General features: G+C 41.8%; 1 protein-coding gene and 1 long non-coding RNA gene across 2 annotated transcripts in view; one reads left to right on the plus strand and one right to left on the minus strand.

The window, feature by feature from the left end:
* LOC130368642 (long-chain fatty acid transport protein 2-like) overlaps positions 1–13072 on the minus strand; it is a 38596-nt gene extending 25524 nt beyond the window's left edge. The window contains exons 1-2 of the mRNA XM_056572593.1: positions 12431–13072; positions 2135–2344 (exon numbers count right to left, since the gene is read on the minus strand). Coding sequence (XP_056428568.1) covers positions 2135–2344; positions 12431–12905 — 685 coding nt within the window. The 5' untranslated portion in view covers positions 12906–13072. The remainder of the gene's footprint in view (positions 1–2134; positions 2345–12430) is intronic.
* LOC130368643 (uncharacterized) lies at positions 1779–11190 on the plus strand. Its single transcript, XR_008892530.1, has 3 exons — positions 1779–1990; positions 2147–2263; positions 10874–11190. It is a non-coding gene; the product is annotated as an uncharacterized LOC130368643 (long non-coding RNA).
* Positions 13073–13701: the final 629 nt, after the last annotated feature.

Genomic DNA, 13701 nt, shown 5'->3' on the forward strand with positions numbered 1-13701 from the left:
AAGCATTGGCCGTGTCCGCACCAGTCCGGGCAGCAGTAAGGCACGAGGGTAAGCTGACATCTACCTGTTTTCTATATTTATTGTATATTGTGCTTTATAACAACCAAAAGCCAAAGATATATGAAATGTGTCACATTAACACTATTGTAACGTCTGGGACAGGAAAATGTTGGTAATATTTTATTCAAAATATATGAGCATTTATCACAACACACATTTTGTCAATGTCTATGAGTGATCCAGCCAGAACCTCTCTGGAAAGACTTGAAAACAGCTTCCACTGATGGTCCTCATTCAACCTGACAGGACTTAAAGGGGTACTCCGGTGAAAACCTTTTTTCTTTTAAATCAACTGGTGGCAGAAAGTTAAACATATTTGTAAATTACTTCTATTAAAAAACCTTAATCCTTCCTGTACTTATTAGCTGCTGAATACTGCAGAGGAAATTCTTTTCTTTTTGGAATGCTCTCTGATGACATCACGAGCACAGTTCTCTCTGATGACGTTATTATAATAATAATAACGCTTTATTTATTGTTGTCCTTAGTGGGATTTGAACCCAAGTCCCCAGCACTGCAAGGCAGCAGTGCTAACCACTGAGCCACCATGCTGCCCTTAGCATACATCTGCTATGCATGGTTGCTAAAATGGACAGAGATGTCAGCAGAGAGCACTGTGCTCGTGATGTCATCAGTGTTCCAAAAAGAAAAGAATTTCCTCTGTAGCATTCAGCAGCTAATAAGTACTGGAAGGATTAAGATTTTTTAATAGAAGTAATTTACAAATATGTTTAACTTTCTGCCACCAGTTGATTTAAAAGAAAAAAGGTTTTCACCGGAGTACTCCTTTAAGAGGATAATGGCTAAGAATCCCTAAAATGTGTGAAAACCTTGTTGCATCATAGCGTAGAAGACTGGAGGCTGTCATAGGTGCTTCAACTAAGTACTGAGTAAATGATCTCAACACTTATGTCAACAATTTAATATTTCAGTTTTTCCTATTAAAAAAATTAGCAAAAATTTCTAAAGTTCTGTTTTCACTTTGACATTATGGGATATTGAGCACAAATTGATGGGGAAAAACGTGATTGCGATCGTGAGAGTTAAACTGGGGAAGCCGATGGCATTGTGTTCTGCTCCCTGGCCGGCTAGGAGATCTGACCTTTTCTCTTCATGCAGAGAAAAGGTCAGATCTCCTGGCCGGCCAGAGAGCAGAGAGCAAAACCTCCTGCTTCCCTGGCTTATAGCTCATGGTCCCAGTGGACCTCAGTAGTTAGACCCGTTGCGATCAACAACTTTTCACATGTCTGAAAACTTTTTGAATGCATTGTAAACCTTATTGTATAACAGTAGGCTTAAATTAACCAAAAGTAAGAAGAAATAGTTATTGAAGCACATAAAGTACCCAAAGTCCAAAAGTACAATGGAAAGTCAAAGAATACAAGTTAAACATTAAAATGAGAAAAAAAAGAAAAACAAATAGGAGGGAAATAAATAGTACTCCTCTGTTATTCCAATCTTTCTAAGAACTGGCAGATGAAGATAAATATTATAGATCCTCATGAAAATGTTATAATAAAACATCACACTGAGCAACATCGCAGTTGTGGCATTTGCCAGTAATGCAGATTTTTCTGAAAGTATTTTTAGTCCACACAAATGATATTTAGAGATATTTTAACTGTGGGACATTCCCAATTATTTTAAGCCAGATTTACATTGCAAAATGCCTTGGATAGTGATTGGCCGAGTGGACTGTTGGACTGAAGTAGTGGGTAATGGGGCAGGTGAGCATAACAATTCTAAACTTACTTTTTTGTAGGCTTAAAGGGATTTCTAAGACAAGATCTTCAAAGGTGAACAGTGAATGTATGGATGGGTTTTTAGTCTAGTTCTTGAAGCCTGCAAATATTCAAATGCCAACAATCTTTCTGTATATAGATAGAGCATAACCTGCTGACACTGCCCAAAATTCCCTTATAGGAGAAAGGTGAGTATGGGTGCCCAAGACCGAAACTAATTTTAGTTTTTCTTTCTACCAGCTGATAAAAAGTATTTTATAATCCAGGGAATTGACTGATTCTGTTTATAAAGGATTCAAGAGCTTATACTTTAGATTTTTAAGATGATTTACCTGTGGTTCCAGATGTGTATATATACAGAGCTGGTGTTTTCACCGTAGCACCTGACCTATAGGATTCGGGAACAGGATCTGCGGAGGCAGCTTCCACTTTGTCAAGTAAACTTAGAACACCTTCAGTAGGTGAGTCTTTGCTCAGGTAGAACACCAGCACCCCGTCTTCTATGAGATTAGGCAGTACTTCCTCTACAGCAGCCTGCAGTTCTTGTGAGAATAAATGAAGGATTTTTATGTAGACTTCTTAACAAACACATATATATATTTTTAATTTTTTACATTCACAAAAAAGGGCTGACTGATAAGGAACAGCAGAAAAAAACATACTCACCCTCCGGTAGCTCTCAGTCCTGCACATCCGCTGCAACCAGACTGACTGGAGAAGTGTATGGTGACTATAGATTGTGCATGGTCCCCTGCTGCTGCAGCCAATCACTGCAGCCAGATGACTGGAGAAGTGTATGGTGACTATAGATTGTGCATGGTCCCCTACTGCTGCAGCCAATCACTGCAGCCAGATGACTGGAGAAGTGTATGGTGACTATAGATTGTGCATGGTCCCCTACTGCTGCAGCCAATCACTGCAGCCAAATGACTGGAGAAGTGTATGGTGACTATAGATTGTGCATGGTCCCCTACTGCTGCAGCCAATCACTGCAGCCAGATGACTGGAGAAGTGTATGGTGACTATAGATTGTGCATGGTCCCCTACTGCTGCAGCCAATCACTGCAGCCAAATGACTGGAGAAGTGTATGGTGACTATAGATTGTGCATGGTCCCCTACTGCTGCAGCCAATCACTGCAGCCAGATGACTGGGAGTGAGTAGAAGGGTGCGTATGTCTTTCTTTTTCCTGACCTTTCCTGTTAGCTTTTCCTTTTTAAAAAGTTCTGGAAAGCCACTTCAATATATAATAAACATTTTCAGTAATGGTCTATGAGCAGCTAAAGCTGGTTCTTCTGCAATCCTAATATGGCTCTGTGCACGTGCCCATGTTGTATATTTATGAATGAATAGATGAACAGTCGGCACTACGCCTGGGTCCCGGTGCATGTGGAAAGAAATATCACAGATGAAGGAAGTCCCGCCACACGGTAAATAGGTTTTCTCTGTTTTATTAAGGTTTCAGCTTGGCGTTACGGCTCCACCTAAGTCTTTCCCAACAGCTGATTACATAAAGCGGAAGTGACATCTTATAGCATCACAAAAGTAGGCGTAATTACACGTAACAAAGTAAATGCAACTTACTGCTTGTAAGACAGAAATAGTGAAACTAAGTATAACATACAGAAAACAACATATAAAGATATATAAACATAAGGACACAAGTCTCACTATACTGTGATTTTCTCACAATAAATTTTCAAGTCATTCTCTGCTGGATCTGAAAATGAAAAAATTGGAAAATGTCAAATATCATATATAATGCGAAATTTCGTAGTCCCTACTGACACCTCTAGGGGACAATGTATCAAGGATATGGATCTAATATGCCTCGCGGCGAAGAAGCTTTTTAATGTCACTGCCACGTCTAGGATACTGGATTTGCTCCAGAATCTGAAACCTTAAAGGGGTACTCCCATGGAAAACTTTTTTTTTTTAATCAACTGGTGCCAGAAAGTTAACCAGATTTGTAAATCACTTCTATTAAAAAATCTTAATCCTTCCAGTACTTTTTAGGGGCTATATACTAAAGAGAAATCCAAAAAAGAAATGCATTCCCTCTGATGTCATGACCACAGTGCTCTCTGCTGTCCATTTTAGGAACTGTCCAGAGCAGCATATGTTTGCTATGGGGATTTTCTCCTGATCTGGACAGTTCCTCAAATGAACAGCAGAGGTCAGCAGAGAGCACTGTGGTCATGATTGGGGCCGTTCTGCCAGTGGGTCGCCCCCCCCCCCCCGTGGGCACCAGTGTCGCGGTGGTGGAGGTCGCCGCCCGGTGCTACGCCATTTTATGCTAGGGCCGTTAGGGACCCACTCTAAATAGGTGGCCTTGACGTGGCGAGTGGGCTTGTACTTTTTGATCAAAAATGTATACTAACAACCTGTCAGTTTTTGATATTATGCTGAGAAGCAATCAGATCATTATACAAGATTGTAGATTTGCGCTATGTCTGTATTCTACCCGAGATTTACAAATCTGTTTAACTTTCTGGCACCAGTTGATTTAAAAAAAAGAATTTTTCCACGGGAGTACCCCTTTAATTGGGATACTGTATGTCCCTTATGGTGAAAATGCTGTGGCACTGGGAGTAATAAATTATTACATCTAATGGTAGATATGTGTTTACTTAAACGATCTTTCATCCGTAGTGAGGTTTCTCTGATATATAATAGTCCGCACAGACATTTTAAAGGAAATCTGTCATCAGAATCGCCCGCACTAAACCTGTTACACAGGCTTGTAGTGCGGTTGATCCTGATTAAAACGCTTCTTACCTGGTTAAAAATGGTTCAGCGGTTCTTAAGATATCTATATTTTTAGTTTTCTGTTATTCCCAGGCTTGGGACTCAGTGGGAGGTGTTATCATCTCGGACTTGGCCACACGTCATTCTAGCTGGGCGGAGCTGCCGCCCGGCTCATGAATATTCATGAACTTATCCTCGTAGTCTAATTCTTCTTTCTCGGTCTGGTGGGGAGGGCCGCGCATGCACTGCATTCTGTACACCCTGAAGCGACGTTCTCCCCCCGGCTTCACTCGAGCTGCGGCCCAATAGTAAGAAGACGGGCTGCATGAGTGAAAAGCCGGGGGGAGAACGCCACTTCCGGGTGTACGGAACGCGGCGCATGCGCGGCCCTCCACACCAGACCGAGAAAGAAGAATTAGACCAGGAGGATAAGTTCATGAATATTCATGAGCCGGGCGGCCGCTCCACCCAGCTAGAATGACGTGTGGCCGAGTCCCAGATGATAACACCTCCCACTGAGTCCCAAGCCTGGGAATAACAGAAAACTAAAGATATAGATATCTGAAGAAGTGCTGAACCATTTTTAACCAGGTAAGAAGCGTTTTAATCAGGATCACCCGCACTACAAGCCTGTGTAACAGGTTTAGTGCGGGTGATTCTGATGACAGATTTCCTTTAAAGCATAAATTATATTGGACGAATCACATGTAAAGTGACCTTTAATTTTGAACGGTGTCCTCTATAAGAATGAATGATCTGGTCTCCCTTGATCACGCTGGAGCAGTGAGTACAATGCAGGCACGGGAAGGTGCCATTTTTCCGGGCAGCTACAAATTTCTGATATGGAATTTTTTGAATACTACTGATGTCTGCATGGACTAAGTCATTTCTGATGTTGGGAGCTTTTTTATTACAACAGATGGGCATGTGAGTAAATTCTTTAATATGTGGAAAAGCTTCTGTGAGAATATGACAATGTCTGCGAACTACCTCACCTTTACTGTTTAATGGATGAAATTTATGTATAAAGTATATGGCTGACATTTATCATTGTCTTTAGACAGTTTTGTGTGTCTACAAAAGGCGCAAGCAGGGTTTATTTGCGCCTTTTTTGCGCCTTTTGGGTTACATATTTCTGCTGATTTTGAGTTGCAATCCACTGTTTATGGCAATACACATGATATGGAAGGGTTTTATGAACTGTGCCTTTTTGTGAAAAGGCGCAAAAAAGGCGCAAATCCATTGAAAAGTCCCTAAAACTACACCAGCCCAGACTTAGCTTTTTGGTGTATGTGAAGAGAGAAATTTCAGAAAATGTGACCTGCACAAAATGTATCAAATGCTCTGTGACCTTTTAATAAATGTTGTGTTCCTACACATTACCAGTACACACAAAAAAAGGTGTAGAAAAATGCTTCACTTACACCTACAATGATAAATGCCGCCCTATATGTGTTAGTTGTTCTTTCACTCCTTTTTCATGCAGGGACTCATTTTCTGCCTTTGCCAATAGGTGAGGGGGGTAACCATCGATTCAGGTACTTATTCCTCATCTCTTTTATTCGAATCTCCTGTATGTCAGGCTGGGAGACGATATGTCTTACCCTTTGAAATTGTGATTTCGGAAACACAAATCTACCATTAGATGTAATAATTTATTACTCCCAGTGCCACAGCATTTTCACCATAAGGGACATACAGTATCCCAATTAAAGTCTCAAATTCTGGAGCAGATCCAGTATCCTAGACGTGGCGGAGACATTAAAAAGCTTCTTCTTTGCCACGAGGCATATTGGAGCCATATCCTTGATACATTGTCCCCTAGAGGTCTCAATAGGGACTACGAAATTTGGCATTATATATGATACTTGACATTTTCCAATTTTTTCATTTTCAGATCCAGCAGAGAATGACTTGAAAATTTATCTTGAGAAAATCACAGTATAGTGAGACTTGTGTCCTTATGTTTATATATCTTTATATGTTGTTTTCTGTATGTTATACTTAGTTTAACTATTTCTGTCTTACAAGCAGTAAGTGGCATTTACTTTGTTACATGTAATTATGCCTACTTTTGTGATGCTATAAGATGTCACTTCCGCTTTATGTAATCAGCTGTTGAGAAAGACTTAGGTGGAGCCATAACGCCAAGCTGAAACCTTAATAAAACAGAGAAAAGCTATTTACCGTGTTCCGGGACTTCCTTCATCTGCATGTTGTATATTTAGTGATGTCACGGCCACACCCCCTCAATGCAAGTCTATGGGAAGGGGCGTGACATCCGTCACGCCCCTTCCCATAGAATTGCAATGAGGGGGCGTGGCTGTGACATAAGCGGGCTTGACCGTGACATCACGAGCCTCCGCCCCGCAACACCAGTCATCCGACACAGAGCAGAGTTCGCTCCATGCACCGGATGTCTGGGGTGCTGCAGCCAAGATCGTGGGGGTCCCCAGTGGCTGTACCCCCGTGATCAGACATCTTATCCCCTTTAACGAACACTCACAATGCCTTCTCACATGTATAGTTATATTTTTGTAGGCTTCAGAAATCTCCCAGCATTCCTAGCTGACTTAATACCCTAACAAAGCTTCCTAAGGTGATTTGCATTCTATATACAATACTAGCTGAGTACCCGGCGTTGCTCGGTTTTTCCTTCCTAATCCTTGTTGTGGAGGAAAAATCAACAGAGGAAGCTTTTGACTTCATGTCACATCCTCATATATTGTTGTCATATCCCAACCCCATATCCCGTCCTCATACCCCAACCACCTCTCCTGACCTCCTCTCCCGACCTCCTATCTCAACCTCCTATCTCGACCTCCTATCCCGTCCTCCTATCTCGACCTCCTATCCCGACCTCCTATCCCGATCATCCCATCCTCCTATCCCGACCTCCTATCCCGTCCTCCTATCCCGACCTCCTATCCCGACCCGTAATATGTGTACCAGGTATTGAAATATCTCCAGCCGTACGGAAGTTATGTGGGAACATACATTTCCCATTGATTTGCATTGATTAAACCAAAACCCTGACCCTCACAAATGGGGGTAGTTAAGGGTTAAATTAACTATCCTATATTTTAAGTGGACATATAAGTAACATGTGACCAAGTATTATCAAAATATCTCCAGATGTTTGGAAGTTATGCAGTAACATATCTTTCCCATAGATTTGTATGGGACTTTAAACAAAAACCCCGACCCTGGCAAATGGGGGTGAGTAAGGGTTAAATCACCTATCCTATGTTTGTTGTTGACATATAAGTAACGTGTGCCAAGTTTCATGTTAATATCTTTAGTGGCTTGGATGTGATGCTGGAACATACACACACATACACACACATTGAGTTATATATATATCTCTTTAATACATCTATCTATATGTGTCTCCCTCCTTCCTCAGGTCCGAATTACAGTGTGTGGATACAGTACTTTATATATACATATTTCCATGATTACATTAACCCATTAAACATTTGAAGCTTGCCGGGTCTGAATGCCATTGGAGGCTGAGTATGACGTCAGCCTGCAGGGTCTATTGGTGGTGTATAGGAATGAATGGGCTAGATCTATAACATTGTGATTTTTTTGGCCTATTGAAATCAATGGGCCCATTGTGGTCTATGGAGATCTTGTGGCAAACGGGTTAGAAAGTTAAACAGCAGGGTCCTGGTAATATTTTGATGGGAGACCTTGCTGTGGGTTCAATTCCTGGGTTGATATACAGTGTTGGGATTATACTTTAATGAGGATAGACATATATGGGTCAATTGATAGTTAAGAAAGCCATGGGAACTAGGTCATTTGGATACCATAAATGGGCAACTAGGTGAATTTGAAACAGAAGGTAATGTGTGGCATCCAATTGACCTAGTTCCCACAGTTCAAAAAAATCAAGTCTATCCTAATTAAAGTACAATCCCAACCCTGTATATCAACCCAGGAGTTGAACTTACACTAGGGTCTCACTTCCAGGACCCTGCTGTTCAGCTTTCTACCCCATTTGCTGCAAGATCTTCATAGACCACAATGGGCCCATTGATTTCAATGGGCAAAAAAAATCACAATGTTATAGATCTAGCCCATTCATTCCTATACACCACCAATAGACCCTGGAGGCTGACATCATATTCAGACCCGGCAAACTTCAAATGTTAAATGTATTCATGTAAATATGTATATATAAAGTACTGTATCCACACACTGTAACTCGGACTTGAGGAAGAAGGGAGCCCCTCAGAAATGTCTAGTCCTACCATGTATTGCAGCTTTTTATGATTTTCAATAAAAAGCAATTACGAATCTATACCCGACTCCTGTGTCACCACGCCGGTGCTGAAGTCGGATATTCACTGAAACCCCTGCTGGGATTCCCACATCTGTACTTCTGTAGAAGAAATCCTGCGACAGAAATTACTGTGCAACATAATTTTTCCCTTCGACTAAAAATATCGGGAAAAGTGGGACAGATTAGTAAATACCAAGTGAAAAAAAGGTTGGAAAAAAAAACCACACAAACCGACACTCCACTCTTAGTAAATGAGGGCCTATATGTCTATAAAGCTGATAAATGCTGTGTCCTCCCAGGTTCCATATGGGTAAAATACACTGCTCCAAAAAATAAAGGGAACACTAAGATAACACATCCTAGATCTGAATGAATGAACTATTCACATGAAATACTACATGAATAATACATGAAATCGTAGGTCGGGGGGGTCACTGTAATCGTAATACTTTCGTCTTTACATAGTTGAATGTGCTGACAACAAAATCACACAAATTATCAATGGAAATCAAATTTATAAAACCATGGGGGTCTGGACATGGAGTCACACTCAAAATCAAAGTGGAAAACCACACTACAGGCTGATCCAACTTTGATGTAATGTCCTTAAAACAAGCCAAAATGAGGCTCAGTAGTGTGTGAGGCCTCCATGTGCCCGTATGACCTCCCTACAATGCCCAGCATGCTCCTGATGAGGTGGCGGATGGTCTCCCGAGGGATGTCCACTCAGATCTGCACTTAAGCATCCACCAACTCCTGTGGTGGATGGAACAAGACATGATGTCCCAGATGTGCTCAATCAGATTCAGGTCCTCTTGCATTGATGTGCCATCCTGGATGAGCTGCACTACCTGAGCCACTTGTGTGAGTTGTATACTCCGTCTCATGCTACCACTAGAGTGAAAGCACAGCCAGCATTCAAAAGGCACCAAAACATCAGCCAGGAAACATAGGAACTGAGAAGTGGTCTGTGGTCACCACCTGCAGAACAACTCCTTTATTGGGGGTGTCTTGCTAATTGCTTATAATTTCCACCTGTTGTCTGCTCCATTTGCACAACAGCATGTGAAATTGATTGTCAATCAGTGTTTCTCCCTGAGTGGACAGTGTGATTTCACAGAAGTGTAATTGACTTGGAGTTACATTGTGATGTTTAAGTGTTCCCTTTATTTTTTTGAGCAGTGTATGGTCCGAAGGACCCAGGTTAGTTTACGAAAAACGATCTCATCTTTGTTTCCTCTGAGAGCTCCCTTGTGTACTTAGTGTGCACAGTCAGGGTAACAGTTGCTGTGATACTACAGGGCCCTGGGTACTCACAGTAGGCATCCTACTGTGCCAGCTATTGAAAATGCTGAAAATATGACAATAACATAGGCACACAGTAATGACAATGACCGCTAACAGAATGACAGAATGTTTATAAAAACATTTACTTTTTAATAATAAACTCTAAGACGTGGTTCACACATTTTAGACAAAGTAGGAAAAGACCCCTACAGGCACCTAGCGCCTACACAACTTACATGACGTGTCATATGGATAAATCATGGCACGTAATAGGAATGAAGGAAGTGTGGGATTTATGTGCCAACTGCAAAGTGTTAAATGGTAGATATGGGATTAGAAATGATTACCTGGGGCATCTGGGTGTTTGGGTTATTTTTATGCCTTTAATGACAAATATGCAAGTTATTCTTGTCATTGACTTGCTGACCTTTTCTAGCCACATCTTCTTTGAACTTAGGTGCAATTTTTCTGTTTTTTATTTTATTTTTATTTTTTTCTCCAAATTTTGGTGCAGTTTTAGGTGCAATCTTTAAATCCAAAGGCAGGAATGTATGCATTTCTAGCTTTAGTAAAAAAAGCAAAAAATAAATAAAAAATTGCACCAAACCGCAGCAAATCGTCAAGTGTGAATCCAGTATTAAAGGCATGCTCCAGCTTTTAGTTAATGTAGTTAATACATATTGCATAATGGAAAGCTAAGGAATTTTCTGACATCTATTGCCTTTCATTTCTCCACTATTTACAAGATCTGTGATTGCTGGAGAAGAATGTAAACAATGAGCCTGCACCGTAAGAGGAGGAAGTGCTGGCGGCCTGTTCATAACACGTATTATAGAAAGAAGGTGATCATCCTGGTGTACACAAGAGTACAGACACAATATGGTCCCCTCTGGCCTATTGATGGACAGCAGAGACAGTCTAGTAAGCTCAATGCTCACACCGATTACTCAATAGGAGTCTGTTCTATTCCCTAATGAACAATTCCAATGGAGAAATCTGGAGTTTCCTTTTCACGATAAATAATTGAATCTAATGTCATTGACAAATATGAAAAAAATACAAGGAAATACAATTTTTCTATTGTAGTACATACCGTATATACTCGAGTATAAGCCGAGTTTTTCAGCACGATTTTTTGTGCTGAAAACGCCCCCCTCGGCTTATACTCGAGGGAACTCTCCGCCTGTCAATCCCTTCATCAGTGGTCTTCAACCTGCGGACCTCCAGATGTTATAAAACTACAACTCCCATCGGCTGTCCGGGCATGCTGGGAGTTGTAGTTTTGAAACCTCTGGAGGTCCGCAGGTTGAAGACCACTGCAGCCTTCGGGAGGGAAGGAAGGGTGAGCTGGTCCGGGCCATCTATGCTGCAGGGACTGTCCGGTGGAGAGGGTTGGTCGTTCCGAGCTGTCCATTTTCACCGGGGGGGCCCTCTTCTCCGCGCGGCCCGGTCCCGGAGTAGAGACGTTGCCTTGACGACAACGCACCGGGACGTTCATTCGCAGCCTCCCTGCGCATGAACGTTCCTGTGCGTCGTCGTCAAGGCAACGTCACTAGACCAGGGCAGGCCCAAAGCGCGGAGAAGAGGGCCCCCCGGTGAAAATGGACAGCCCGGAACGACTGACCCTCCCTACCCTGCAGCATAGATGGCCCGGACCAGCTCAGCCTTCCTTCCCGCCGAGGGGAGGTGAGTACAAAACAAAAGGGGGGTCTGGATAATGACGAAGGCGGCAGTGGTCTTCAACCTGCGGACCTCCAGAGGTTTCACAACTACAACTCCCAGCATGCCCAGAGAGTTTTGCAACATCTGGAAGTCCGCAGGTTGAAGACCACTGATGAAGGCATTGACAGGTGGTGATGATGAAGGGAAGGGGGGATGATGACGGGGGTCTGGATTATTACATGAGGGGATGATGTATTTCCCACCCTAGGCTTACAGTGGAGTCAATAACTTTTCCTGGGTTTTTGGGGGGGAAATTAGGGACCTCGGCTTCTATTCGGGTCGGCGTATACTCGAGTATATACGGTGTGTGTGTGTATATATATATATATATATATATATATATATATATATATATATATGTATATAAATATATTATACACACTCACTGTGGATTTACCAACCACTGCTGCTTGGTGTTTGTTCCAAGTATCTATCACTCGTTCAGTAAAATAATATTTTCTGACATTGCTTTCACTGATCTTCTCCCTAAATTCGACTCCCACTACATGCTGAACATTTGTATACATTTTGCCCCCAATACCTTACACCATAATTTACACACTATATTAGATTCATCCTACCTGGAGCAGCAATCAGCACTTTTGCCCGGCAGCACTTAAAGCAATGAAGAAAGGATTTAGACCGTATATTGTAGTTCAAGCAAGCCATTGGGCATCCTAATTTGGCTAGTCCCAGCCACAGCCAGATATATGCAGGTTCATTGCTCAGGAAGATGGCGACACTATCACCTTTTTTCACTTTTGCATAGTGACTTAAAGCCCATGCAGCTTGGTTGCTTTTCAGATCTATCTCCTTGTAGGTATAGGACTGATCTTGATACAGGATAAAAGTTTGGTTTGGTCTTATGGACACTTGTTTCAAAAACATATCCAGCATGCCAAAGGAGGGGCATCGGGAAACTGCTCGTTCTATCTTCCGTACATAGCCAGCTGCTCTGAAAAAAAACCTGATGTCCTGCCATAGGTAGGGGAAAAATATACGTTTCAGCATCCATAGTAGTGGGATCCCAATCAAAGCTTTCGGCACGATAGACATCCTGCAGGATGGGAACGTGTGAGTCCTACTGAATGTGAAAGCCTGGTTACAAACAATGCAGCTGGGTAGGTGTGTGCTCTACAATCATTACATAGCGCAAAGAAGACTCTTTTGTACTATGAACTCTGAAAAGATCACGTTTCATACCATTAACCTTTTAACTACCAAGGTAATCAGTCCCTATGAATAAAGAAATGTCATACATTCAATGCACAGAAATAATGAGTCATAGTATTATTTTTACGAGCTTTAATTAAATCCTATATGTACATGTCATTGTACCCCATCATTCCAGGATGGGGTATAACATCTAGCACCTGCACCCTGCCATCACTTATAGGGCAGAAGAGTGACATGATTCTTTGGTGATTTGACTCCATACTAGTTGTATGGGTTATCTTCATGGTATGTACAACCTAAAAGGGGTTGTTTAGTGACTTATTTTTGAAAAGTGCTCCACTTCCTTGTGTTGAGAAGGAGGACAGGAAATGGGGAACAGAAGTGATTAGACGCCATTAAAAGCCAGCAGCAGGGGATTACAGAAGGGGAATACACCAATTTTTTAAATCATATTTAGCCCCCCTTGACCACTTATAAAAATATTTAATTTAACAACGTATCTAAGAGGAGTATTCCAGTGAGAGATATTTTAGGTAAATATGTGGTAACCCAGTACCAGCTACCTACTATCTGTCTGGTGAAGCCACTGGTGGCTACTGTCTCTTCCTGAGTGAATCCTGTTTGTCATCACTCCCATCAAGCTCCAGGTGGGTGTTCTACACTTTGAGGAAATTTC

This window comes from Hyla sarda, chromosome 4 (genome assembly GCF_029499605.1).
Source record: "Hyla sarda isolate aHylSar1 chromosome 4, aHylSar1.hap1, whole genome shotgun sequence".
Classification (NCBI taxonomy): domain Eukaryota; kingdom Metazoa; phylum Chordata; class Amphibia; order Anura; family Hylidae; genus Hyla; species Hyla sarda.